This window comes from Porcisia hertigi, chromosome 24, assembly GCF_017918235.1.
Source record: "Porcisia hertigi strain C119 chromosome 24, whole genome shotgun sequence".
NCBI classification, from domain to species: domain Eukaryota; phylum Euglenozoa; class Kinetoplastea; order Trypanosomatida; family Trypanosomatidae; genus Porcisia; species Porcisia hertigi.
The window spans coordinates 444,113-471,106 of NC_090583.1; the positions used below are offsets into that span (position 1 = coordinate 444,113).

General features: G+C 57.0%; 9 protein-coding genes across 9 annotated transcripts; all 9 read right to left on the reverse strand.

The window, feature by feature from the left end:
• Positions 1-1,293: 1,293 nt before the first annotated feature.
• On the reverse strand, positions 1,294-2,916 carry JKF63_05648 (uncharacterized protein; the record flags this gene model as incomplete). Its single annotated transcript, XM_067901604.1, has 1 exon — positions 1,294-2,916. One exon carries the CDS (start codon positions 2,914-2,916, stop codon positions 1,294-1,296), a length of 1,623 nt encoding a protein of 540 aa, XP_067756870.1.
• Positions 2,917-3,712: 796 nt separating this feature from the next.
• JKF63_05649 (uncharacterized protein) lies at positions 3,713-5,260 on the reverse strand (the record flags this gene model as incomplete). The annotated part of the gene is made up of 1 exon (XM_067901605.1): positions 3,713-5,260. The coding sequence occupies one exon, from the start codon at positions 5,258-5,260 to the stop codon at positions 3,713-3,715; it is 1,548 nt and encodes a 515-aa protein (XP_067756871.1).
• A 523-nt stretch (positions 5,261-5,783) lies between these two features.
• JKF63_05650 (uncharacterized protein) lies at positions 5,784-6,608 on the reverse strand (the record flags this gene model as incomplete). The annotated part of the gene is made up of 1 exon (XM_067901606.1): positions 5,784-6,608. One exon carries the CDS (start codon positions 6,606-6,608, stop codon positions 5,784-5,786), a length of 825 nt encoding a protein of 274 aa, XP_067756872.1.
• Positions 6,609-7,143: 535 nt separating this feature from the next.
• JKF63_05651 (uncharacterized protein) lies at positions 7,144-8,469 on the reverse strand (the record flags this gene model as incomplete). The annotated part of the gene is made up of 1 exon (XM_067901607.1): positions 7,144-8,469. The coding sequence occupies one exon, from the start codon at positions 8,467-8,469 to the stop codon at positions 7,144-7,146; it is 1,326 nt and encodes a 441-aa protein (XP_067756873.1).
• Positions 8,470-9,737: 1,268 nt separating this feature from the next.
• Positions 9,738-10,877, reverse strand: JKF63_05652 (uncharacterized protein; the record flags this gene model as incomplete). The annotated part of the gene is made up of 1 exon (XM_067901608.1): positions 9,738-10,877. One exon carries the CDS (start codon positions 10,875-10,877, stop codon positions 9,738-9,740), a length of 1,140 nt encoding a protein of 379 aa, XP_067756874.1.
• Positions 10,878-11,747: 870 nt separating this feature from the next.
• Positions 11,748-13,157, reverse strand: JKF63_05653 (uncharacterized protein; the record flags this gene model as incomplete). The annotated part of the gene is made up of 1 exon (XM_067901609.1): positions 11,748-13,157. The coding sequence occupies one exon, from the start codon at positions 13,155-13,157 to the stop codon at positions 11,748-11,750; it is 1,410 nt and encodes a 469-aa protein (XP_067756875.1).
• Positions 13,158-14,660: 1,503 nt separating this feature from the next.
• JKF63_05654 (uncharacterized protein) lies at positions 14,661-15,239 on the reverse strand (the record flags this gene model as incomplete). The annotated part of the gene is made up of 1 exon (XM_067901610.1): positions 14,661-15,239. The coding sequence occupies one exon, from the start codon at positions 15,237-15,239 to the stop codon at positions 14,661-14,663; it is 579 nt and encodes a 192-aa protein (XP_067756876.1).
• A 1,858-nt stretch (positions 15,240-17,097) lies between these two features.
• On the reverse strand, positions 17,098-19,572 carry JKF63_05655 (uncharacterized protein; the record flags this gene model as incomplete). Its single annotated transcript, XM_067901611.1, has 1 exon — positions 17,098-19,572. One exon carries the CDS (start codon positions 19,570-19,572, stop codon positions 17,098-17,100), a length of 2,475 nt encoding a protein of 824 aa, XP_067756877.1.
• A 2,676-nt stretch (positions 19,573-22,248) lies between these two features.
• JKF63_05656 (uncharacterized protein) lies at positions 22,249-26,451 on the reverse strand (the record flags this gene model as incomplete). Its single annotated transcript, XM_067901612.1, has 1 exon — positions 22,249-26,451. One exon carries the CDS (start codon positions 26,449-26,451, stop codon positions 22,249-22,251), a length of 4,203 nt encoding a protein of 1,400 aa, XP_067756878.1.
• Between the last annotated feature and the right edge of the window lie 543 nt (positions 26,452-26,994).

Sequence of the window (26,994 nt, forward strand, 5' to 3'; positions counted from 1 at the left end):
CCCCACCCCCAAGTGGGTGAAAAGGTTGCTGGAGGTGGGGTTCGAACCCACGAAGCTCACGCATGAGAACTTAAGTCTCACCCCTTTGACCAACTCGGGAACCCCAGCGCCACCAAGCTCGGTACCTTGGTCATCCGTGACGGATTATCGTTCATTATGGTGACTCCGTTCTCTCAGAGCAGACACGTAGCTCTCATAGCTCAGTCGGTTAGAGCGTGGGTCTAATAAGCCCAAGGTCACAGGTTCGACCCCTGTTGGGAGCACTTTTTTTGTGGCGTCTGTGCCTCGAATCCCCCTGCTGTGTAAAGATTGGGGGTGGATGTTGTATGAAATGCGGTTTTTCTTTTGTACTTCTCCATGATATGGGCTTATAGAAGACGCAAGTCTCGTGAGGCCGTATGCACTACTGCTCTGCAAAGCAAAGGGAATACGGTGGTGCTTCTTTCCACGTTGGCGATGTGGCGGGACTTCTGCGCAGAGAGGGGGGAGTCCCCCCCCCCCCATCCTCCTCCGAAGTTTGCGGCGGTCACGGCGACAATTAAGCTTTATCCCCCCCCCCCCCCAAGAGGGGCATCATCTCAGAAAGAATCTCCTTTGCCTCCGGGTTTGCACACCCAGGTGAAGTGGCTGGCTTAGGGTGGTTCCCTTCCTCTTGGGTGGAGATGGGGCAAAGACACGAACCCCGCGCTGCGGGGAGAATGGGGCGTGGCGCCCGGCCTACCCGGGAGAGCGGGCCCCCGCCACGGCAGCGCCCGTCTCCGTCGAATGAAAGTAAACACGCAATTGATCCCTCCCGTAGCTCTCATAGCTCAGTCGGTTAGAGCGTGGGTCTAATAAGCCCAAGGTCACAGGTTCGACCCCTGTTGGGAGCACTTTTTTCGGCTTTGGCGACCCTGCCCGCGGTCTTGGAGCGGGGGTGGCGGCGGCGCCGGAGGCGAAAACGACGGCCCGCGGGGGCCCGCCTGGCGCGCGGGGGAGGGTTTTTTTTGGGGGGGCGACGGGGTAAAGGAAAGGGGTGGGGTGCTTTTTTTTTCAACTAGGTCTGGCTGCGCCGCGGCTGGGGCATACACATGAGGGGGCAACAGGGAAGCAAAAAACACAGGTCCGATGAAGCCCCGCGTTCACCGTGGTGGCCGCTGAGAAAGAGATCCGGGGCTGTGTCCTTGGCCAATGTTGTGTTTTTATTTTTGTTTTTATTCTCCTTTTCTTCTCGATGGGACTAAATTGCGTTTCGCTTTGAGTCCAAGAATGTACATCTTAAGCAACCAAAGAGCATTGCTGCTTGCCTCTCTGCTATGAGGCCAGGTGACCGTCCAGGTTGGTGCCGCCGCCTGTCGCTGTCGGTGCCCCGGACAAGGACTTGTAGTAGTTGGCGTTGATGAAGAAGAGCAACGACTTGATGACCTTCTCTTTGTCCTTCCAGGGGAGTTCCTCGAAAAAGGCCCCGCTGTTCTTTAGTGTGGTCCCCAGTGTCGACGCCGCCGGACTCACGACAGCTGCGACCGTCGCACCAGGCTCCTGTGTCAAGAGACCCGACTCGTCGCTTGCATTCGGTGGGCAGCTTAACTGCACGATCTCCGACGACAGAGCGCCCGGTGCAGGGGGGGCGATCGACGCATGGCAGCTCGCTGCCATTTCCTGTCGATAGCGCTGGCAATCCGCCAAGGCAGTGTGGAAAAAGTTTTCCAGTTCGCTACGCTCACCTACCACGCGGGCGGTGAGCTGGCGCATATTCTGTAGGTCAGCGCGGTGGATCTGCAGCGACGCGCGCGTCGCCTTCAACTCCGCCTCCAGTGCATCGATGCGACTTTGATAGGTTTCCTTCAGCTGTGCTCGCATCACTTGCTGCTGTGCCGTGAGCTCTCGCACCTGTTCCTCCAGTTCGTAGATCTTCACATCCGCTTGCTCCCTTTGCTTCTTGCGTGCCATTGCGTGGTGTGCCAACTCCTTGTTCGCTTGTTGCTGCACTTCCGCCTGGCGCCGAACCTGCACTCGGTCAGCGTCGATATCGGCCGTGAGGTGCATGAGGTTGTGGATGTTGTGCGCCATCGACACTTTTTCCTCCTCCAACTGTCGCGTCCGATCCAGCACTCTCTGGAAGCGCTCCTCCAGCGCTGTGGCCGCCCGTGCTTCCACCAGTGCCTCGAACTCCGCCCGCATCGTCTTTTCCAGTGCGATCAGCTTCAGCTTGCGGTCCACCGTCTGGAAGTGCAATGATGCCATCTCCGCCTCGTGCTGGACGACTAGGTCGTCCAGCTGTTTCTGCAACTGTTGCAGCTCCACGGTGTGTTCCTGTCGCTGTTGAACGTAGCGGGAGGCTTGACGAAGGTCGTCCTGCAACTTTGAGGTTACAGACGCGTAGTGCGTCAGCTCTACATCGCGCTCGCGCACCATCTCGGCGTACTGCGACTGCAGCTCCTTCTCCGCGCTGTGGTGATCGTCGAGCAGCCGTGTGATACCCATCTTGTACGCCTGCGCTTCTATCTGCACTTCCTTCAGTTTGCTTTCAAGAAACTGCACAACTTGCACTGAGTCTACCTCATGTTGCCGTAGAGAAGCGCGTAGCTTCGCGTTCTCGGCTGCCACCTCCTTGTATTGGTTGTAGTAGTCGGTTGCGGCGGCCTTCGTGACGGCTAGGTCAGTGCCCAAAAGCGAGGCGAGGAGCGCGTCATCGCGCGAGTTGGGAGGCGCGCGCGAAGACCCCACAGAGAGCTCAGAGTTGAAAAGGGAAAGGACGCTGTTACTGGGTTGGGTGCTGCGCAGGGTACCGGGTAGCCCAGAAATTGGTGCCAACCCCGTCGCAGCGCCGCCAAAAAAGCTGACGCGGTTACCGTTGCTTGTGTCATCGCGGGTGCGCGGGCGTGGAGTGGAGGGGATCATAATGGATTTGCGTAGCGACGGCAACGATGGCCGCATCGTGGCCGTGTTCTGGGCTTCACTCATGCTGACTCCGAGGAGAAGGAGGGTGGGGGGTGGGGGGGGGGGGGGTAGCGTGTTCGGCGGGTGTCTACACGCGTTTTTGACACCACTGCGCCTCAATACGTCGTGGGTGTGTATTGTTTGTTTTCTCACACTGTGTGTACGCCGCTGGACTCCAGTATGTGGGGACGACCGCCAAATGGGTGGGTGTGTTAATGGCGGTGTTGTGAGACCGACAAACCTTGAAACAAAAACATTGAGAGTGAAAAAAAAAAGAGCGGGGGGGGGGGGGGCGGTGCGCAGAAAAGTGAAGAGTCACGCAATTATTATACCAGCGGCGTGGGTAGGCAATGCTACCCCGTTTTTTTTTTTACTTGCCAGTCACCCCTGACTTCCTCCATCGCAGCACTTCATGGAGGATGTGTACAAAAAGTGGGGGATTATGAAGGTGCCAGTGCCTGGGTGGGGCTCGCAGAGCGAGGGCAAGGAAGGGCGATTCGCTGAATCGTGCGCGTTTGTGTATGCGTTGCGTGCGTGCATGGAGTGAGAGCGCAGGTTTGTCGCGAAACCAAACGTCACTGATTGTTCTCCTCCCTCCTTGTGTGTCACGCAAATCATGCACAGGCCGCAGCTGGAAAGGGGTGGCGAGTGGCAGAGGTGTCGTAGAAAACAAGATGTGAGGAGCGTACTCGATGGCATCAGTTTCGAATGTGTCTTGGAGTGTGTAAGTGTGTGTGTGTCGTTATGTAATTGTGTGCATGACCTGATCGTTTCTCCAAGACACATGTATCAACTAGAGGTCACCTTCCTCCAGCGTTTGCTTGCGTATCTCTGTGTGCACATCGCTTTCTTCGGCTTCACCTGTCACCGGCGTAGGCAACAGGTCGCCAACCGCTTCTCCTGACAGCGCTACGAGGCGCGTGAAGTGCGACTCCGCGCCAGGTCGGAAGAGGTGCATCAGAACCGACCCCGCCACACTTACGTTGAAGGAGTCCACCATTGGGTTAGGTAGCGGCAGCGTCACCAGCTGGTAAGGCACATCCCACCTGCCGCTCAGATCACGCAGCCCCTGCGCTTCCGAGCCGAGGATGACCATTGCACCGAGCTGCGGCGGCGGCGGAGCGCGAAGGCTGTCACTGTCACTGTCACTCTGTTCTGCCCCCTCACCACTAACCCGCGGCGCAGCCATTTTTTTGTTTGTGGCGTTGTATACGTGAAAGCGCTTCGCCACCTCGAAGGCGGGCTCCACTTCCTGCGACGGTACCGCCAGAAGCGGCATGAGGTGATGCCTTGCCGCGATATTGGAGAGCAGTGACACACACGCCTGCTCTGTGGTCTCTGTCTCGTAGATGCGCAGGGTTGGACTAAGCGCGGTGCCGTCACTCGCTCGCAGTACCTTCTCTTGTGTGGGGTCAGCGCAGTTGACAAGGACAACGGCATTGTAGTTCATATCTGCCGCGGCGCGGAGCAGAGCGCCAACGTTGCTCGGGATGCGCAGCCCCACCAAGACGAGCATGGCGCTCACAGTGTAGTGGTCGAAAGGGTCTTGCGAGGATCGAGCAGCTGGGGGCTTTTCCAAGGGTGAAAACGACGTGACGCTCGGGTTTCGCCCCACGGTGTCCTTTCTGTCCAGCTCCGGTGGCGGGGCCATCAGTGCTGTTGCATCGGTGACGCAGTTCACCGGCAGCGGGAACTCCGCAGCGTAGCCGTCGCTGTACTCGGCACTCAACAGCTGTCGTTTCACCGCCACAGGCTGGCATCGCACAATCACTGTCGGCAGCTCCTCCTCGAGGCACCATACCGGCACGGTGGGCGTGGTGTTCGGTACATACACCACGTTCGGCCGGATTTTGTACGCGCGCCAGATACGCCGAATCGCGCTGGCGCCTCCCACCACGCAGGCCGCATTAGCCTTGCGCACATGTTTGTTGGAGCGCAGCACCTTGGTGGCCGTCCAGAGCTGCAGGCCGTGGACCTCTTGCGTTGGGGTGACGGCATACGTGTCCTGGACGTCCTGGAGAATCACCGGCTTGGCAAGTGTACGGGGCGACAATGGAGGAGAGGCAGTTGCATGGCGAGGGTGCGGTTGCCGCGGCAACGTTTCAGCTCTGTCGGCAAAATCCACTTGTTTCCTATGCACCCCGTCCTCCAATGTCGAGGTGGAGGCGAAGACGACCTCCGCCTCTGCCACCGTCTCCGTGTTTGCAACGGTCCGTTGGTTGTGTGGACGAGATGTCGGTGCAGCTGTGCGCCCTGACCGACTACCACCTCCGACCACTGTGCCAAACACCGGCGGTCGTCGTGGCGCACATCGCAGACAACAGCGCGAGAGGGTGAGCATGGTAGATTCACACAGTGTTTTGTGGAAGCTGCACGCGCCGATGTGAAAGAGGGGTGGGGTGGGGTGGAGGGGGGTGGGGGGGGGTATACGACTACGAGAGAGGGAGCCGAGTGGAAAGGGTAGGGTAGGGGGGTAGGGGGTAGGGAGTTTGTGTTGCGAGGGTAGAACGATGCCCTAGTATCGCTTCAATGATACGAACACACAGGCACAAGCATGCATATAAGACACAGGGTGCTCTCCGAATTTCGTTAGGTGTCAATGGACACTTGTGTCCCATGCGAATCAGCTCAATACACACGAGGGAGGGAGAGGTCCAGGGGTCGTGACAATCCTCAGCTTCTTCTTACGCTGTGCCAGACACCACACACAAAATGCTGCCGGCGCGCTTGCGTGAGACACCTACCCAGAGTTCCCCCCCCTCCCGAAAAAAAAAAAGCACCGCTATCGTAACCGCGTACGGGTGATCATTTTTCCAGCAGCAGCAGCAGCAGCAGGAGGAGCAACTCAAGCACATAATATGAGTTTAGCGAAAGTTGGGATGAGAGCGCATGCTGCGACTCCACCCACCAGTCGCCGTGCCGGCGCGGGAAAGCCGCACATCTTCCATGCCATCGCTCTCGCGGTCGAGCGCCTCGCGAAGCTCACGCGGAAGCACGTCGTGCGTGAAGTTGTCCCACTCAGACTCCTTACCGGATGCGATGGCTTCTTTCCGAGCCTCGTCACGAGAGTGGCGCCGTTGCATGCGCCGCTTGCGCTCCTGTCCTTGCTGGATGACTTTCTGCAGTGTCAAGTCTTCGCGGAACTCACGCTTCTCACGGCTCTTGCGCGTCACGAGGTAGTCGGCGCGATGATGCCACTGAATAAATGTCTCCTGCAAGAATTTTTCCGTCTTGCGTTGATCATTCGTGAGAAGCCAGCAGAAGTCGTCCTCCGCTCTGCGCTGGACGCGTTCCTTCAGCTCCTTGCTCCATGCAATGTCCGAGGAGCTGGTGCCGCCCTCCGAGTGGTTGCGCAATCCACATCGTAGACGCTCCTGGTCGTTCATGTAGTTCGCCAGCACCTCTGCCTCCTTGGTTGGTGGAAGCAAAAAGTTGAGTTCCGTGTAGAACCACTCCATCCGTGGGATGCACGCTAGTTCCTCAGCGAGGGCCATCACCTGCCCGAGAAAGAGGTACTGGGCGCCATGATTAAGAAAGTCAAAGCATTTACGGACGTGAAGCTCTTCTGTCTCCGGTAGGTGAGTGCTCGGCACCAAGTACCAGCCAACAGGCTTCGTTTGCCAGCACGACGGTGTCATAGCGACGATGCCGCTCGTGACGAGCCGTGGAATGGGTGTGGGTCGCAACATAGGCTGCTTCAAAACGAGAAAGAGGGTGGGTGCGTACACGTGCGTCTCTGCGTGTGTGTTCATCCATGAGGCAAATGCGCTGCCCATGAACGGAAGTCAATGCTCGTACGAGAGGTGTATCAAGAAAAATAGAGTGGGGGAGGGGGGTGCACGCCAGAGGATCAGTAATACATATATATGTATATATATATATATATATGTGTGTGTGTCGGACGGGGGGGGGGGGAATTTTCCAGAAACATCCGCATCAGAGCTGCTTATTCGAGGGATGTGCCCATTTTACGTCTGGAGCAACAGGAGAGGTCCCCCAATAACGATGGGGAGGGGAGGGGGGGGGGGCAGGTGCGACGACCCCGCCTCTCGTTATACTTTTTTTTGTCGTTTGTTTCGTGGAGGTGCTTCCGCTCCCCCCCCGCCCTCTCCATTACCACTCGCGCCCACAAACATCCCCAGAGAGTCGAAGGTTCGTTATTCGCCCAGTGAAGCTGATTTTTGTATCGCACTGGTTTCTGTCTGTCTGTCTGCCTGGCAGGGCTCACCACTGCAGCGCCACGCAGTCCGGACAGAGGCCGACCGTATGAAGGACAAAGTCGTTGCAGGCGTTGCAACGGTACGAGGCGCACGCACTGCACTGCCACACCTGCGCTCTCGACACCGCTGCGGCAGCTCTCGGTAATGCGACAGCTGGGTTATCGAGTCCTTCCTTGAGTGTCCGTTTTGCTTTCTCCTCGGCTAAGATGCTCGTCATGCAGAGGCTACAGCGGAGTGGCTTCTGCATCGTCGACTGGACGACACCATCTTCGTGTAGGACGGACGTTGACGTTGCGCCAGTGGTGGTAGCTGTCAATGCTGACACCGATGTGTCCCCCCCTATCACGCGCAGCAGCTTTGCCGGTGGCGCCAGAGAGTTGTGTGACACAAAGGTGCTGTATAACATCGGCGCGCTACACAGCAGGAGGCGGCACATAGAGCAGGTTGTGGGGACGGTTAGCTGGATCAGATGGCACTGGGGGCAAGCCAAGTAAAGAGAACATGAGGAGGCGGTGGATGATGGTCCTGTGCTGTCGGATGCTGGCGCTTTGAGGTACACGGGGCACCCGATAGGTATCAGACGTGGTGCATCAGAACCGTCGTCATCACCGTCGCCATCTTCGCGAGATCGCTTAGTTCGCTGCTGGCGTCCACCTCGCAGTTTCCCCTTCTTCCGTGTCATCGCTATCGCGCGATGCGATGTCGACGACTCATCTATGATGTGCAGCAAATGATCGTAGTTGAGGGGGCAATACAGTGTTCCTCCTGTTTGAGCGGCGCACACCTCGTAGACGTGCACAGCACCGACAAGTGAGACAATGCTGATACGAATAGACAGCGCGGCCATTATGTTCACAACGGCGAAGACGTCTGTGGGGTCAATGAGCGTGACGGAGGCTATAAAAACTATGATGTTCAGTTGCGTCGCTGACCCTTTCCACGCAGCGCGGGGGTCACGAGCGGCAATGGACGACGACGACGTCTTGGCCGCCGCTTCCGTCAGGGCTGCTACCTCACGCATGTTCACCAGCTCCGACATGGCCATCCGCAATCCGTTTTCCATTGACGTGTTGCCAGACCCACCGTGTAGGAAGTAGTCGCGCTCCAGCGCGTCAACGATCTCGTTGTGGTTCGTGGTGCACGGCAGCAGGCGGTGACTTACACCGTCACGCATCACCACTACGCCAAGAGACGCGAGTGGCGTGGAGTCGAGATACCGCTCCACAAACCGCAGCAGTGGTGGACGCATGGCGAGCAGATAGTTGGGCAGGTAGTCTGAGTTGTTGTTCATAGCATCACTGCCGTCGAGGAGCAGAACAGTACGCAGCATGTTTGCCTGAAGCGAAACACCCGTGAGAAGAAGGGGGAGAAGAGGAGCAATGAAAGGCGTTCAATGGGGTCGTGGTGGTAGTGACCTATCGGTGTTGAGTCAGTCTTGGGGAATCGGGGGGGGGTAGTGTGTGTGTGTGTGTGTGTGTGTGTGTGGGGGGGCGCTCTAAGAAGAGACGCTCGAGTGTACTTCGTATATTTGTGCGGATTTCCTACAGTCAAGGTGCCTGTTCTGTGTCTTGTATGTGTGCATGCACCACGTCGTTCTCCAAAATGTATGTGAAGGTGTACGTTAGGGCACGTGTTTCGAGTGCAGCAGACATTGCATGCCACATACCGTTCAAAAAAAAAGGGGGAGGGGGAAGGAGGCGGCGTTGTAAAGCAGAGGAAGTGGATGAGAGTTGTTGTTCGATAAAGTAAAGGAGTTGCACTCGTTCAAGGCGTGTCGAGATCCTGTGCACAGCCTCGGTTTTCATGTCCCACTATTTTTTTCATGGATCGAAAAGAAGCCTCGCACAAACGCCCAAAACACTGCTGGTTGCGTTCTGGTCGAGCCAGCCTCCCAACTCCTCTTTCCATCCTCGACACCTCTCCTTTTCTCGTAGGTCGAAACGCAGATGCCTATATGGGTGATCCCCGCTCTCTACCACCTACATCAGAAATCGTGTCTTGTACGTCCACAGACCTAACCCGTACATAAAGAGAAGCACATTCCATAGACCCTTGTACACCCGCCCGACTTTCACAAATGGAGGGAAGGGAGGGGGAAGACTGTTAAGAAGATCACACAACGGCCTCGCCGAGGACGTCCCCCCCCTCCCCTCCCCCTGACACACACCTCTCCTTCCTTCCCTTCCTTCCTTCCAAAGGAAAAAAAAAAGAGTCCAATCAGCAACTGTATGCGTGCAGAAGTAGAGGGGGCAACACTGAGGTACAGGCGAACTCAGGTACGAGTCTGCACTGCTCTTCACCATCCTCGCTGCAGTTCCCCCCCCTTTCTTCCTTTCTCCACCTATACCCGTGTACTTCGATGATGCCAAAACCTTGTGTGTGTGTGTGGAAAGGAAGAGGAGGAGGAGGAGGGGGAGGAGGGGGGGAGCAAGACGACCGACAGGGTGCCAAGGTCACCGTTTGGCCAAGCATTTGCTGGTCCGCCGCTCTCGACTCGCTTCTGGTTCACCTATCCTCCGGCCCCATGGCACATGGCAGGTTCAACCGTTTGTATCTATCCCCATCACTCCCCCTTTTTAACGCTCTTGTGAAGCGCATCTACTCATGCCGCTGGCATTTGGCGCACATACAGCAGAAGCCGCGCCGCTCCAGCTCTGAGGTGCGCTCTGCGTAATGCATGTCTTTCAGCTGCGGGTAGTAATTGATGACGAGTTCCTCTCCACGTACGACGTCACGTGTGGTGATCATTGCGCCGGTTCGCGCATCTTCAGCAACGTTTGCCGCACAGGAGTGGTTTAGCATCGATCGCGGCAGGTTGAGTTCCACAGTGCCTTCGCGGTGAAAGCAGTTCGCTGTAACGCGCGCCAGGATGCCTATCATCTCTTCGTATGGAACGATAGTGGCGATGTGCAGCGCCCGCGCGAGGCGTTCGTACAGGTGCAGCATCGCCCTAGACAGCACCTCTGGGCTAAAAGTGAGACGGCCTGACAAGATGCGAACCTGTCCCATGGCGGAAGGCACCACGTGCTTCTGCATGCCGGTCGACAGGACGCGTAGCATGAGGAGCTGCGCTGCAGCAGCGTTGCGCTCCGTCACTGTGCCAGCCTTCCGCGCCTCTGTCATCTGCGAAAAGAGATCTAGCTCGATATTCCGATAATCCGTGTTGCGACACACCCCCGCGTGATAGTGTGACATGGCCTCCTGTCGACAGTCGCGACTACAGTACTCCTCATGGCATTCGCTATTTGTGCACGCAAAGCTGCGCTCTGGCAGGCTGATGCCGCAGTACGAACACAGTCCTTCCTCTATGGGGTACAGGAGCCATGGGTTCGTTGGTTGCACGACGACGCTATTGCGTGGCATGTTCTCTATCGCACGTACCCCGCGACCAATATGCTTGTTGATGCTCTCTACAGCGCAAGACTTGGATAGCATCGGCTTGACGAAGATGTGCAGGTGGGAGTCGGTGGAGGGGTAGACTCCAGTTTGGGTTGCGGGAAACAGTTTGAGTGCGTTCCTGCAGCGACGCTGGTGCTCGCCGGAGAGGGTCAACACCGACGCGGCGGTGTTGTAGTCGGCCAACGCAAAGTACGGCTGCCCCAGTGCATAGTAGGCGTTCCCCCGGTAGAGAAACGCTTCGGGTGGTGTCTGCGACCCCAAGGTGTTGATGACGTGGTTGCAGTGCCGCTTGAGCTCCGCTGCGCCATGCCAAGCAGCTTTGATCGCATTCCCGCTCATTGCTTTCCCCCCTCTTGCGCAGCGCTTTGTTGAGGATGTGAGAGTGCACTTGCGTGCACCAATCACAGCTGTAGTGATGGGCAGGCAGATAGGCATGCGGACGGTGTAAGTGGTGAAGAGGATGTCGGGGGCGGGAGTGAGCAGATGGCAGGGGCAGAGGTTGCTGTGCCCCATCCACCGGCACTTCCTCTCTACCCAACAGGCAAGGAGGAGAGCGATGAGGGAGAGAGAAACCCACCGCGTCGCATCCTGAACACACTGGTGGCACCACCACCAACGACTGCAACTGCGGCGACAGAGACTGCATACGCGTATACATTTAGAACGGCCCCAACATCCATTACATTCGGTCACATGGTGGTATGTGCTTGTGAGAGCTCTGAGCCACGCATGTATGCCGGTGTGGGGGCACTCATAGGGCCTCCTCTGAGTTTTCGAAGTGTGTCGATCTCACGTAGGTAGGAAATCATGCGATAATTGCGAGAGGGAGGGGCTGTGTGTGTGTGTGGGGGGGGGGGGTAGGAGGGGATCACGATAGGGAGATGACGACGTACGCACTCACAAGGCACGAAGACTCGTATATGCATATATGTTTGTTTTTTCTTCCTCTCCCCCCCCCTTTTCTAATAAAGCGAAAAAAAAACATGGTAAAACTATGCGGGATTTGCACGTCGTCTCCTCCCCCCCCCCTCCCCCGAGAGACTCGCAGGTGGTCAATGCGATGCCACAATGCCTGTTTTCGCTCACCGATAAGAGGGAGGGGGAGGGGGAGGGGGAGGGAAACCGCGTGAAAAAAAAAAGACACTTCACCACACCTCGTGAAGTGCGCCACATGCAGACACCGCCGTGACTTCTCCCTATCCCTGCCTTTTACCACCAGACGTACGCAGAACTTGTCCATTTGCTTCGCACCTGCTCCGCCCATTCTCGCTGCCGAGCCAAGAGGGCCTCGTAACGACGCAGCTGCCTGTTGGTTGCGTCCAGCCGCGCCGTGTTCAGGGCCACGAGCTGGGAGACGCTCCAGCCTACCATCAGCCCCAGCACTCCACCGACGGCGAGACCTGATGCTGCCATGCGCATTGCCAACCTTGTGTCGTTCAATACCCACCACGGCAGTACACCTACAATGGCCCCAGAAAATGAGAGGCCCATTACGTAGTTCGAGATGGAGCGGCACCGCGCATCATGTGGCGGCAACGTGAACGATTTGATTCGCTGCATCAGTCGGTCGCCAACGCAGAAGGCACAGGCGAAGAGGGTCGTGTTACCACCCCACTTGACAACACTGGCAAAGACAGACATGTTTAGGATCGACAGAACGCCCACCCCTGACGCCTTGAGAAATTGTACATCCACGTTCATCGCCTGCACCGCCTTTGCCGTGCCGTGGAGAAGTCCGATGGCGATGCCGCACTTCGTGCTGAACCACACAACAGACGGCGACGAGTCCAGGAACGGGTCGAGGCCGTAGTAGTCCACACGCCGTCGGTACTCGTTCGCTACTCTTGTCAGAGGCCGACCTGTCTCGATGGACTCCATTAACGCCAGCCACGGCGCCGTCAGAGCCCCACCCGTCCGCCGTCTGCCACTACCACTGTGCTCGCTCCAGCGCTGCTGTGGCATGTCCTCCAGTAGTGGCGCAGTTCTGTTTCGGGGAAGTGCGCCGATGGGATGCGGCGACGATGACGCACCACAGTCCTCTTCTGCGCGCGCCAACTCGTCACCTGACACCCCCGGTGCTGCGGGGCCACGCAGCTGTCGGGCCTCGTCCTCTAAGCGGTGACGGGCCTCGACGTGGCTCCTCGCCTCCTTTTCGCTGAGTTGGGGAAAGAGACCAAAATATCGGCGTGTGCGGTTCAAAAAGCCGATGATGTTGTTATCCTGCTCGTATCGTCTCTGCCGCTTCACCTCTTGGATCGCCTCTGCCACGTCGAGCTCTCGTTTGTACTTTGTAGACCAGTACCCCGGCGCGGTGCGTTCCTCCGCGGTCAGTGGTGAGCCGTCGATGGCCGTGTTCTTGTCTTCCAACCAGACCGGCGGACGTGTGTGAAGATCGGGGCCTCGGATCATGGTGGACGAGTAGCTCGGTCGATGGTGCTCGTCGACGAGGTACTCGAGGACAGAGCGTGCAAGGCCAATCAGCGTACCGTCATTGTACACCTCACCGCCGCCGGCGCTCGTGTAGGGGATCCCATGCTCGCGCTCCTGGGAGCGACTGGAGGTGGCCGGCTGCTGAAAAGCGACCGGATCTTCCTTGACCGAGCCTTTTGCTGGCGGCATTGTGGAGCCCTCCACGCGCAAATGACCAGATCTGAGTAGATGTTGGAAAAAAAAGTTTGCGTGACAGGGGTGCGGTAAGGGGTTGAGGGACGAAGGTAGGAGAGAGTGGAATGGTAGAGGTGAATAGAGGATTGACAACCCACCAAAAGAGATGACACACACACACACACACAAACGAGCAGACGGTACACGCCGTTGAGTCCCTCCCCCTCCCCCTCCCCCCGCCTCCCCTCCAAGATGGACCGCGGTAGTGCGACATCATGACGAAAGGCGAGGAAAGAGTTTGTGAGCCTGAGATGACCAGAGAAAAAAGGGGAGGGGGGTACTGTACAGTGACAGGGGAGGCGGGGTGTTGATGTATGCCTGCTTGCCTACGCAAGATACCGTAATGGGACGCGGGCATCGGGAACCGCAAGGGGGGGGGGGTAGCCGTCTTACGGTTTGTTTCGGTTTGTGTGTCCGTTCCCTTCACACCTATCCCTCTTCTTTCATGTCCCAGTAGTTGTCTACAGAGCCTAGGAGGGGGCAGGGGGGTGCGAGGTGGGGGTCGGTGGGTTGTCAGAGAGGGGTGCCTGCGCATTGGAAGTCATTCATGTCGGCAGCGAGACTCCACGCCTATTTCTGTTGTTGGTTGGAGTTTTGCCGGTAGTTTGGGCAGCTCACACCCATGAAGGAGGACAAGTACACTCGACATACATTTTCATGACGCCTTTGTAACGGCTTTCTCCTCTCTTCCACCCCCCTCCCCCTCCCCCTCCCCCTTCTCTCCTCCTCCTCTCCCTCCCTGCCCCCTTTTTCACCAACCCGATCAACCCCCCAAAATAATCCCAACCGAGGCTGATTAACACGTACTCGCGCACCCCAAAGCTGGCATGCACACACGTACCTATGTAATATGTGTATATATACACACACACACACACAATGTGCAGCAGCAGCAGCCGTATAACCATCATGGCGTACGCGAATAGTGGGTAAACAGGGATCGAGAAGAGAGACCCCTCCAATAGGATTTGTGATGCACGTGATTACACAGTAAATAATGTGGAGTGGGGCTATAGACCACCTATAGAAAGTGAGAGGCATGCGACTTGGCCTGCGGGGGGAGGAGCAGACGGAGCCGGCGCACTCAGGCCAGATGGTACGAGAGGTAGCGGTTCAACACTACGCGGAGAAAAAAAAAGGGCGCGACGCGAAAGGACCAAGACGGCACACAAACAATAGTGATGGCATATTTGCTGCTCCCTTCCACCCCATCCGCATACCTGCCTGTTTTGTATGCCTGTGGGGGAACTTCGCAAAGGTCACACAGCTTCCATGCGGTAAACAAACAGGCGAGGAGTATATCTGTCATGGCGCATCATCTCCCTTCGTGAGAAGACCCTCCCCACTCTGCTCTCCCCCCTTCCCCCTTCCCCCTCGGGCTTCTACACGATCCTGTAAAGGCCCGCTATGCATCCGCCGCTTTTGAGGTAGTGAAAAGATGAAGAGATGGTGACCTCCTCAGATGACGTAGTTGCCGCCCATCCACCGTCTCGCGATTAGCTCAAAGCGACTTGGATCGTTTTTCAGGATCTGCGCTGCTGTCTTCGCCACACCGGGGAGCGGGTCATCGGAGTTCGGGAGCACAAACAGCATCTCAATTGCGACCACCATGTCCTTGATGGTGCATGTCGGCTGCCATTCAGTCTGCAGCCCCAGACACACACCCCAGTCCCCCTTGCCGGCGTCGCCTTCAATGTTGGGGTGGAAGATGCGGTGCGGCCCGGTGTAGCGCACCTTCGGACCGCTGTAAGGGAAGTCATCAGAGAAGACAAGACGAAAGGTGAAGGTGCCGCCCTGCCAAATGCCGCGCACCGGTGTGCAGCAAACATGCACCACGTACCAGTCCATCGAGTCCATCTTCACATCGCTCATGACTCCGTCCAGTTGAAGCATGTCGGCTCGTATACGCCCCTGCGCGGCACTGTAAGAGCTAACCGAGGCGGCGGTTGTGTTGCTGCTCGTAGACAATACTACTTCTCCACTCTGCTGCGCTTCGAGAAGCTGCTTGCGTTCACGCGTAAGACGGGCGAGGCTCATGGTGTTGATGAAAATCTGCTGTACACCTGCTCTGCAAACAAACAAAAAAAAAGAACCCAGAAAAAAAAAGTGGGGAGTTTACGAGGGGAGAGAGGGAGGAGGAGGAAGAGGAGGAGGAGGGGGGGGGGCAGACAGCAGATCTTGGCAGTGTGGTTATGTGCTTGTGCAAAGATATTGAGCACGCTCTAGCACTGTGTATGTATTCGTGCGCGAGCGTGCATGTACACTGCAGATGGGAAGAGCGACCAATAGTGGAAGAAGAATGCACAGCCGAGGGCGCATACCTAGGAGAGGGAGAAACAAGGTGGATCTCCAAAGGCTTGGAGTGAGCGGAGGGGGGGGAGAGCGAGTGAAGGAGAGTGAGGCAAGAGGGGCACCAGTAGGAAAGGAGAGAGACGTTCCGTGCGAAGATCCGCGGTACTGAGCACCATAAAGCAACGTGTGGTCCCTTGGATTCATCACTGGGCAACTGTCAATACAGAGACGCACCGACAGGGGTTGGGGTGGGGGCAGTAGTGATGTTAGTGGTGTGGGGTGGGGGAGGAAAAGTATGCATGACCGCTGGTGCAACGAGACTGCTGGCACTGCATGTGTGTGTGCGTGTGTGTCCGGCTGTTGCGCCAATGTTGTTGATTTGGCTGAGGTATGACCCGATACATACAGAAAACGCGTAAGGGGTGGTGGGACTCAAATGTAAAGCGCTCAGAAAAAAAAAAGGACACATGAAAAGGGGAAGTGATATAAATAAAAAAACAAAACACACACACAAACGAAGGAAAGAGTACAATGGTTAGGGGGTGGGGGGGGGGTAGCTGATGATCTGTGGAGGAGGAGGAGTGGGTGGGTGGATGGGTGGATGGGCCGGGGTGCAAGTTGGCGGGTGAAGTGAGCTCCAGGGTACGCCTTCGTTTTTGTTTGTCTGCTTTTAAACGCATCCATTCTGCCGCGAGTAAGTCGACAACACACACACACACACACACACATGCATGCATACATTAACGTCTATATACATGTGTATATATATATACATACATGCATACCGACTACACTGGGGTTGTATAGTGAAAAAAAAAAAGAACCAACAACTGGGTGAAGGGCAGCAGGGGAGGGGAGGGGGGGGGTACTACATATATATAGTTTACAGCTTCCTCCGTGATGATGACACCTATGTGTGTTTGCGTGTTGTCCATGCGCGTATGAAACTATGGTCGAACGCAGTGGTCGTCAGAGTTGGGTTCATGTCAGTGTGGTGAACCGGAAAGGCAAGGGGGGGGAGGGGGGAAGAAGCTATCCAACATCCCTATTGAGATCACACATCCTTTATGCAGCCTTGCTTTGTGCACAAACACCAAACCCGTGCGCACCAGCCCGGGAGACACACTGAGGGTATCCAGAAACAAAAAAATGTGTGAGGCATAACAGGTGGGGGAGAAGAAGGGAGGGAGCGAGAGGGTAAGATGCAAGACAACTACACGCGGGTACGAGGCCTCCCTACCCCACCTTATCATCGTAATACATGAGTCAATATATAAGAGCAGCTCTATTACAGAAAGATCCATGGTAGGCTAGAAAAACACGGGAGGACATGTCATACCTGGCGCCCAGCATAGAGGGGGGGGGGAGGGAGGGACCTCTCCACCCGCTCTACACAAATGCGTCTACAGTGCCATTGTGCATGAAATCCATCGCCTTCAGCACTCCCTCCCCCTCCCACCCCCCCTTCCACCCCCCCAAAAAAAAGGTGTGGGTGTTTCCCTGTAATCATCTCTTTCCAGCCCCCAGACTTTCTCTGCCCTCTGCCCCCTCTGTTCTTATGCGCTTGATCGCTGGCACCGTTTTATTTCCCATCCTAGCATGGTCACCGAAGTTCGATCTCTTCACCCATGAGCGAGAGGCCGTCGCGGTCTTCAGAGAGGCTACCGCAGCGCACGGGCGTAATGGCCACCGCCCGTGCACGGGCAGCGGAGAAGAAGGCGGAGGGGCTGCCTGAGCCCATTCCTGAACCTCCTCCATAGGTGGAAGAGCTCAGCGAGAAGGCGTTTGGAGAGTTATAGACGCTGCGGTGCAGGTGTGGCAAAGACTCGCGGAGCTCGTTGGGAGGGAAGCAGCGCCAGAAGCGAAGCGTCTCATCCCCGGCGGCCGATACAACTGTTTCACCATCCGCCGATAGGGCGAGGTGCAGCACGCGTGACGTGTGACCGATCAGATTGGCAATGCGTCGCAGAGATGGGTACCGCCAGATGCTGAGCTGATTGTCCGTGTAGCCATGAGCCGTTACGAGCTCTGTACCAGTGCGATTCCAGACGACACCACACACTTGGCTTCCAGTATTGATGTGATGGACGCACTCACCTGTGAGCGAGTTCCAGAAGCGCAACGTCTTGTCATGGGAGCCGCCGCCGCTGGCGAGGAGAGCCGGCTGTGTCGGACACCAGCTGAGCGCCTTCACAGCCGCAGTGTGCTTATTTAGAAAAAAGACCGGTTGGCAGTCCCTGTGGTGGTAGACCCCGCTGGCGTCACTGTTGCCGTGACTCCCTGTCGAGATGCACCGGCGGTCCCACAGCAGCAGCCGATTATCGTTGCCGCCACTAGCCAGCATCGCCCCCGTCGGCGACCATTTCAAACCGCAGACTTCTGTCTCATGAGCACGCAGCACCGACGTGGCGGTGGCTAAAGAGACAAAAGACGACGGCGACGAGATGGAGGCAGACGTGGAGGTGTCGCGTTCGCGTGAGTCGCGCAGAACGACAGTGCTGTCCCGACTTCCCGATGCCAGAAGCCAGCCCCCATGCGGCTCCCAGGAAAGAGAGACAACGCGGTCTGCATGCTGCCGGTACGTGTGCACCGTTTGCTGAGTCTCCACATCCCACACCTCCACAGCACCGGTGTTGCGGCCGATGGCGAGATGACGTCCATCTGGTGCCCAGTTCAGGCCGCAAACAAGCTGCGCATTTGCCGATCGACTTTCTTCGTGCAGTCTGGCACCAGTCGAGACAACACGCGGCAGCTCGGTGATACCGCACGTCTTTGCATCCCACAGGTAAACACAGTTCTGCAGCGCGACGCACAAGACATCGGACTTGGCCGACCAATCGATGAGGTTCATGTAAAAGTCGTCCTCCATGTCGGCTGCGTCGAGGATACGCTCCGGCGTATGCGGGATAACGCGGAAGGAGGGAGTCATGAAGTTGCGCGTGCGGTTGCACTCGAACACAACGCCGAGCGACGCACCGAAGCGCGCGCCCTCTTCCACCATGGCAAAGGGATCGACCTCCGAGGTGGAAAGCGGCACGCGGGTGGGCAGTGCAGCCCCCTGCCTGTGACTTGCGACAGATGGCAGCAGTGCTCCTTCCTCCTCCTCATTGCACATCCAGTCCTCCGAGAGCGCGTCGTCATCTTCGTTTTCATCGGTGAGGTGGTGCCTGGTACAGTGGTGACCAAACAGTGTACGGTTGCTCGATCCTGCTGTTCCATCTGTGACGTGCATGCACGTCGCTGCTTCATCCTTCGCGTGACAGCTGCTACGAGTGCTGTGCGCGGACGTGCCCGATGGGTGCGAGGTCGTGTCATTCACCGGGAGTACGGTCGTTTGCTCTGCATCGCCGAAGAGAGTGCGCGCAAGCTTCGTTGTATACGGCTCGAGCTCCATCGCTGAGGGCGGCGAGTTCCTGTCGCCGTCAAAGAAATGATCGCTATGTCCACCGCTCAGGTCTACACCCGCCACCGAATGACTGCTTTCACTGCGACCACGACTGCTGAGCACCGTGGCCGAAGGGTCTAGATGCATCTTCGCGAAGACACTGCTAAGACGTGCGCCGCTGGGCGGCATTGCGGAGCTGCCTGCCCGTGGAAGGCTTCGGTACGACAGCGGTGAGGCGGCGCCGGCGTGGTGCGAGGAGCTGTAGGAGTCCTCCAGTGACTGGGATATGGCAAAGGATGGGTCGCACGATGGACTACGGGTGGAGAGGTGATGCTGTTGTTGCTGCTGTGCTGCCCGGATAAGCATCGGCGTCTTCCGTTCGCGAGAGGTCAGGAGAAAGTGTGCAATCGATGTTGCTTTTCGTGAAGGGGCTGAGACGTAGCGGTCCACGGACACCTGCGAGAAGGGCGTCGGTGAAAGACGGGCATGTCGCTGCGTGTATCCTTGGTGCTTACCGAAATCTGGGACCGGAGGAGAGTGAGTGCCCAAATGGGATGAAGCAACTGACGTCGGCGTCGCATCGCCAGGGCGTCGTGGAGCGGGCGAGGCTGGGGACGCGAACAAAGTATTTGCTTCGGGTGTGATGACAGGGCTGAAGGCGTGCGTGCCCCGCAGCGGTGTTCCGAAGTCCATAGTTGAAGTAGTGGGGGAGGAGGGGGGGGGGAGGAAGGAGAAGAGAGGGCGCAATGTCTAGGGACTGTGTACAGAGGGAAGCAGGCACGCAGAGAACAACAGAGATGAACAGAAGTACGTAAATAAAAAAGGGAAGTCAGAAAAGCGAAAGCGTGTCACTGAACTCGTGTGTGTCTGCGTGCGTGTGTCTGTAAGCCTTTGTGTGTATTCGGATGTGTGTGATGAACTCGATGCGCGACACACAGACACACACACACAGACACACAGAGACTTACAGGCAAGCGCACGCAGAAGATTCTGTGTGCGCTGTGAGGAGCTAGATTTGAGGTGAAAAAAAAAGGGTGGTATGGATGAGCAGTGTCGGTGGGGGGTGTGGGGGTGGGTGGGTGGGTGAAGTCTACGTGCGCCAACGTACAGGGCGGCGTTCAGTGTGGGTGTGGCTGTTTCTTGACCGAGGACAACGGAAGCCGCTTAGGAGTCCGATTCCTTCTCCACACAGCAGACACCGTTAGTAGTATTGGTGCGTGGCGGTCGAAGAGGAAGACGAAAGAAAAAAATGCGTCAGCGAAGGAAAAGCCTCAAGACCCGGGGATGAATAAACACGAAAAGAAGATCGATCAGCATAAAAAGGGGTACAAGTAGTTCAAAAAAAACAAAAAAAGAGTGGGGGAGAACGGAAACAACAACAACAGCAAAAAGGGGATGTGTGTGTGGGGGGTGGTGGTGATGGAATGGTGGCTGAGAAGCCCCGTTTGGTGATTGTGGTGGTGGCACGATTGGCAGTGAGTGTGTATGTGTGTTGTGGGGTGGGGTGGAGTCGATTGAGGTGAATAAATGGCTTGGTGAGTGGGTAGGGGTGGGGGTGGGGAACTGCGTATACAAACACGCTCAAGCACCTTAGCCAGTACACCAAAGAAACGACAACGATACAGGCGCACTGCTGTGCCTATCGCCCATGTGGGGGGGGGGGGTTGTGCGGAGTGAGTAGACGAATGCAGTACAGATGGATGTTTATGTGCGGTGTGATGCACAGTAGATGGAAGGGGGTTGGTGGTGGGTGGGACAGGACAACAGAAGAGCAGTGTACAGAAAAGAGGGGAACATGTGTTGTCTATCAAGACCCCAAATGAGTGTGCCCAGATGTGGCGCATGGTACCTCTCTTCGGAGACCGGGACGACGCAGGTAGGGGCCTCTGCACTCATGCGCGGATAGTAAGGAGGGGCACATGAAGGCCTTCTTTTGTGTGTTGTGTACGTTGTTGCTCTGTACACCGCCGCAAACCTCCTCATCACAAGGGGATCACGTCACAGCTGTCAATTCCAAGCTGCCGCTGGTGCTTGTGTGAGCCTGCGCCCATCCCTGCCACGCCAACGAGGCTGCTGCTGCTGCTGCTGCTGCGTTGAGGGAGGGGGGGGGGAGGAGTAAAGAAAAAAAAACCGACACGGGCGAAAGGGGGCGGTAGAAGGCTGTGTGCAGGTGGCGGGAAAGAAAAGCGTTTGCACAAAGCGGATGTTTACAGGGTGTGTATTCCGGAGGCAAAGACATCGGCAAAAAGGAGGGAAGACACACACACACACACACACACACACACACACACAGACAGACTCACATGGGAGAGCATACAGGGGGCGGAAGTGTCCAAGGGCATACAAAAGTTACTGGGAACAATACGAAAACAACGGCGACAGAGAAAGCGGCAGGTGGTGAGGCGCGTGCGGGGGCAGAGACGGAGGTGATGAGAAATGCACGCAAAAAAAAAGAGAAGGGGAAGGGGAAGGGGAAAGGGAGGATCTAAAAAGACGAACAACATACGCACATACACACACCAGAACCGACATCGGCATTCACCCGGACATTCTTCACGAGAACATAGCGGAGTATAAAAAAAAGATGAGCAGCTGTAACAAAGAAGGCTGAGTCAGAAAAGGCGGGAAGGGAGGAGGGTGTGGGTGAGCGGATATAGGGGATGAGGCACGCTTATTTATATATATATATATATATATATATATGTACACACAAACACACACTGAGACTTGTCTGTCTAGCTTGTGTCTGCGTGTGTGTTGGTCGCCAGCCTCCTCCTCCCCATTCCCCATTTTGAACCGTTGTATTGTTTATGAGCTTTAAAAAAAAAGGGGGGGGAGGCTTCATTGCGTCTTCTCAGAGATGCTAAAGAATTGCCCCCGCCCCCCCCCCCCGCCGCCCCCCGCCCCTCCCCCCCTTCCAAAGACAGATGAGTGAAATACGGGCCTGCACAAATTACAAGATGGAAACAAGAAGGGAGAGGGGAGGAAGAGGTGAAGTCCCCATCCCACCCATTCCCCCCCCCCCCCCAAAAAAAAAAAATAGAATAACATAATCAGACCAGCGGAGACCATAATGGTGACAAAAAAACGGGAAGGGGCACACATACTGCGTGCTCAAGGGGTACCCACTTTCGCATATGTATGCATATACACATATATGCCCTGAACTCCCTTTTCTGTCTGCGGGGGAAGGGAGGGGGAGGAGGAGGAGGAGAAGAGAGACCGCACGCGAATGTGCGTGGGTGCGCAGGTATGCCGGGTTGAGAAAACACACACCCACACATGCACACACACAGACGACGCGATTTCCTTTTTATCCCCAGTTATTTCTCTCCCCTGGCCTGTCCTTGACTGCTGAACATGACACAATCACGCGTAGAGGCTTCGCATCGTGCTGACGATGATCTCCGCCTGCTCGGCGTCCAGCTGGTCCGGGTCACCGCCGCGAAGGCGCGTGAGGCAAGTGCTTATAGCCGCAACAATGTTCGTGCGCACGGCGGTCGAGGTGCCGCTTGAGACGACGACGACCAGCACCGGGATGTTGGCAGCGAGGGACTCGTATAAGTATGCCACAAGGCTGTGGTAGCCGCCTTCCTCTGCATTTTCGTCCTCTGTGACGAAGAAATAGGATTCAACGTAGTTGCGTGCCGCCTTGCCAACAATCGCCGGCAGTGCAGCGCACGGGAATCCTTTTACAGGCGCGCTAGTCGAGAAGGGCATCTCCTCTGTTGCCAGCTGCTGCCGTTGCTGCTCTCGGCGGGTATGCAGCGCTTTGTTGAGGGCCGTGAAATAGACCTCCAACTCTTCGCTGTGAAAGTGACCGTTGGGAAACCGCGGGTCAGCACACTGACACAGCACCACGCGGCGCGTCTTACACACCCGTAGCGTCTGCACCCGGTACATGGCCACGTTGTTGGCTGCCAGCCAGACAGCTGGTTCTACTGCGGGAATGCGAACGGGAAAGCTGTCATCCCAGACAATCGCCGCAGGAAGACGTATCCGAGGCCCTGCTGTTGCCGCCAATGGCGATCTCGCTTTCTTGTCCTCAGTCTGCATGTGCACGTCCCACTCCTCCATGAGGGCAGGTATGGCGTCGAGCACGAGCTGCAACTTATGTGTCGTCTCAAGAGCCTCCGGCAGGCGCTCAAGGGGGTTGCCGCTCAGCCGAACGTGCCGTAGACACGGTGCGGCGAGGACAGACACCACTGCAGTGGCCCCAGGCTCCGCTGCGACAGGGATCGTCGTGGTGCCGACACTGACAATGAAGTTGTGGTGCAGACTCAACCGCTCCAAGAAGGGCGCCTTAGTGACGAGAAGGCTGGGTATGGACTTGATCCGGTTGTGTGAGAGGTCCAGGCGTACGAGCCGTGGTGCTTCCAACACCTCCTCTGGGAACTCCACAAGTCGGTTCGAGGTGATGATGATCTCCATCAAAAGTGGAAACGCGGAGAAGCGCAGTGGCGCCAGGCACGCCAGCGCGTTGTGGCTCAGCCGCATTTCGGTAGTGATGTCATGGAGTCGGTTCAGCTTTTCCAGCGTCGCGGGGGCGGTGAGGGTGATGTGAGTCAGCTCCAACTTGGGCTCCTGCGAGACGAGCTGCTGCTCCACAACTTCTTCCACCACCTCCGCGTCCTTCTCGTTACCAGGACGGCCGCCTATCCGAAGGCGCTGAGTGCGATCCTCATCCTCTCCATCGCTGCCGCTACCACTGCTAACACCGTACGCTTCGTCGCTGTTGATGCCGGTCGTGTCGTTCTCGCTGTCGCCAACACCACCGCTCCCAGTCTGGCTGGCGGCGCTGTTGTGGCGGGCGGTCTCCACCTCCTTCCTGCGTACACGACGCAGTGCACGCACACCATGGAAGTAGTCCTGGAGGCTCTTTCCCCGGTGCACCGACGCCAGCCCCCGTTCGTAAAGCTCTGTAAGCGATGAGTGTTGCTGCTGGTGCGCTGCTGTACACCCGTCGCTGGTCGCGTACGCCGCTGAGAGGAGCTGCTCAGTTGAGCTAAGCGCCGTGTCCTGCATAATGACATGACATCCCATGAAGAACGGGTGCCGTGCCGCCACAGGAAGCAGCAGTCGCTTGCTCAAATCCTTGTTCAACATCTGCTTCAGCAAGTCGTTCAGATCTTCATCACCTGTTTCAGGAACGGGGACGGGGCCGTCGCTCATCAACAGCGACCGATGCTGCATGAAGGACGTGGTTGACACCGGCAGCGTACCGCATGCCATCTCACACACCGTGAGCGCGAAGGCCCAGCTATCGACTACCTCGCCGGCCACCTCCTCGCCGCGCACCTGCTCTGGACAGCTAAACGCCAGCGTCCCTTCCGCTATCTTCGTGCGTATCTGGCTGTTGCAAGTGCCAAAGTCAGCTATCTTGACGACGCCGTTGCGTTTGACCAGGCAGTTTGCTGGCTTGATATCGCGGTGGTAGAGAAACTCAGAGTGGAGGTGCAGCAGCCCACGCAGGATGTCGGCGGCGCACTGGCGTACCTGCTCGAGAGGCAGGGGTGGGTCATCAGCGACGTGCACCGGACCCTTCTCGCAGTACTCCATGATGACGTACACCTTCTGCGAGTCTACATCCTCGATCACCTCCTTGAGCTTCACCACGTTGGGGTGATCAATAAACTTCATGACGGCGATCTCCCTAAGTAAGTCATCTTCGCTGGTGCCAGCCATGGCGGCCCTGGTCCGGCTGCGGCCGAGGCTGATGCCTGACAGAGATTTTTTCTTCTGTCGCCGCAGTATTTTCAGCGCGAAGAGCTCCCGCGTGTGGATATGCTGCACTAGTTTGACCTTGGCATATGAGCCATGGCCCAGCTGCCGCACCACCACGTAGTCGTTGATGATTTTGTTGCCGTCGCTGCTGCGTGCCTTGACGAACATCGCCCCTTCGTGTACCGTGTTGGAGCGAGACTTGCGCTGGAAGCGTTTTAGCTCGTGCTCGTGCGGCGGTACCGGGCCAGACAAAAGTGCCAGCGTTGCGTGCTCTCTTGGAGATGACTTGCTGCTAGCGTGTTCTTCACCTTCCGGTGCCACTTCCCCTAACATGGCTGGTTCTCGTTCCATGGCATCCTCTGGATCCCGCGGCGGGATCAAGCATCCTTGACAGAGGATGTAGTCGCACTGGTCACAGCGATACACCGTCTCAGAGTCGTCGATAACGCGCTTGCACCTGAAGCAGGGGTGGTAAAAAAAGCTGCTCACGCCTCCATCGCCGGACAAAGAAAATATAGAGTCGCCGCCGAAGGTACGGCTGGTGCTGCAGTGGTTGTCTTGAATAGACAACATCGCGTGCGTGGGGTCATGGATGGCTCGGACGGCCTCCGGATCAAACCGACACTCTTCACAGAGGAAAAACTCATCGCATACTTCACAGCCAAAAGCGACGGCGGCACTTTGGCAGAGGGCGCACTCGCGTGGCCGATTACAAAAAATAGCAAGTCCGTTGGTGTGACTGCTGTGCATCTGCGGATTGTGTCGGTCAATGGGCATGACCCTGACGCTCTGCGGCAGACTGCCACTCTCACCAGTGGCGAGGCCGGAAAGGACGGGTGATCCCCCGAGGATCTCTCGCCCGAAGTCGCTGGAGCTGGATACGGCGTGCGGGTTGTTTGGGGTGCCGTCGAAGCTCAGGAGACTTCCAGTGCTATGCGAACGCCTGCAGGTGGCGGCGGCCCCTTTAGGAGACACACCGCACCGCCCGCCACCGAGGCCGGCGCTGAAGCTACCTGACGGTGCCACCGGTGCGCGACTGGCACTGCCTTGTCCTGTCACTACTATCATCGGGGGCAACATACCGTGACCTGTTGAAGTATTGTTGTCCTCCTCTGAGTCGATGTCGCAACACCCGTCGTCTACCTCAAGCACTCCGACGTGCGGCCTTTCCTGTGATGGCAGCGCTGCAATGCCTGAGGTGGACTCATTGGTACCGGCGGTGCTGGCCTTCTTATCGCCGAGACTCTTCGGCAAAGAGATGGAGACATGAGGAATCAGCGTGTTTTTCGGTGAGATCGTGTTACGCTTCCCTCGGATGCGTGCCTGTGTGGGAAGAGGGGGCGTAGGGACTAGCTGTGGTGAAGTCAAAAAAAGTCGACGACCGCTTCGACTCAGTTGCCGCTGCAAAGGCGGCACGGATGGGGGGTTGGTTAGTGTAGCGATACGATCTTTTTCACGGAAGCCCACTGCCTCTGCGTTGCTGAGGGCGCTAGGAGGATTGCACGGGGGGAGTGTGACACAGGCGTGGGCGCTCTTGTGCAATGGCGTGTGTGCGGTCGCACAGTGGCTCACCTTGTCACCGGTCCCACCGTTCTGAAGTAACTGTGAGTTGTAGGTGGCACCGATGTCTCGTGCGCGCGCCCGTTCCTCTATGTCACTGCTGCTCCCGAAGTGGCTGGGATTTTTGCTAGACACAGTAGATGGATCATTTTTTTGGTCCTTGTTTTTTTTCTTGCGATTATAGGGAACGAAGCGGTTGCCGGGTAGGATCGGCGAGCCGACGGTGTTATTTTGCCGCTGGCCGTTATCCGCTTCCAGCGAGTTCTGTGCGGATGCGCCGCAGCCCATTTTTTTTTAAAGTCTGTGCTTTTCCCTGTTCGAGTAGGGCGCAGTGGCTAAGGGAGGGGGGGGGGATTCGGTAATCTGCGCAGACATGCACACAGAAACACACAAACAGGTTTGGAGTCTCGTGTGCGCGCATGCGTGCCGTTGAGGAGGTGGAATGCTTTTGATGATAAAGGGGGGAGAGGGGAGAGACGGATACCTGCTTAGCTCCCCTCGCTGTGTTGTCGTCGGATGTGGTGGAGTAGCACTTCTTCCCCTCTCAGCTGCAGTTGCTTCCCGGTATATATATATATATTTTTTTGTTATGCCCCACTCTCCTCTTTCTCCCCCTCTCCCCCCAGTCCTCTTTTCGTTCTTTTTATGTCTTGTGGATATAAATAGTAGGCGTCTGCCTGTGTGTGTGTGTGAGTGAGTGTGTATGTATCCTTGGGCACAAGTTAATATCGCTGTTTCCCTGCGTTTTCCACGCGGCTGAGTTACGTGGGTTTGTTCTTCCCAGCGCTGCAGGCGCCATGTATAATGTATGCATGTGTGTGTGTGTATATA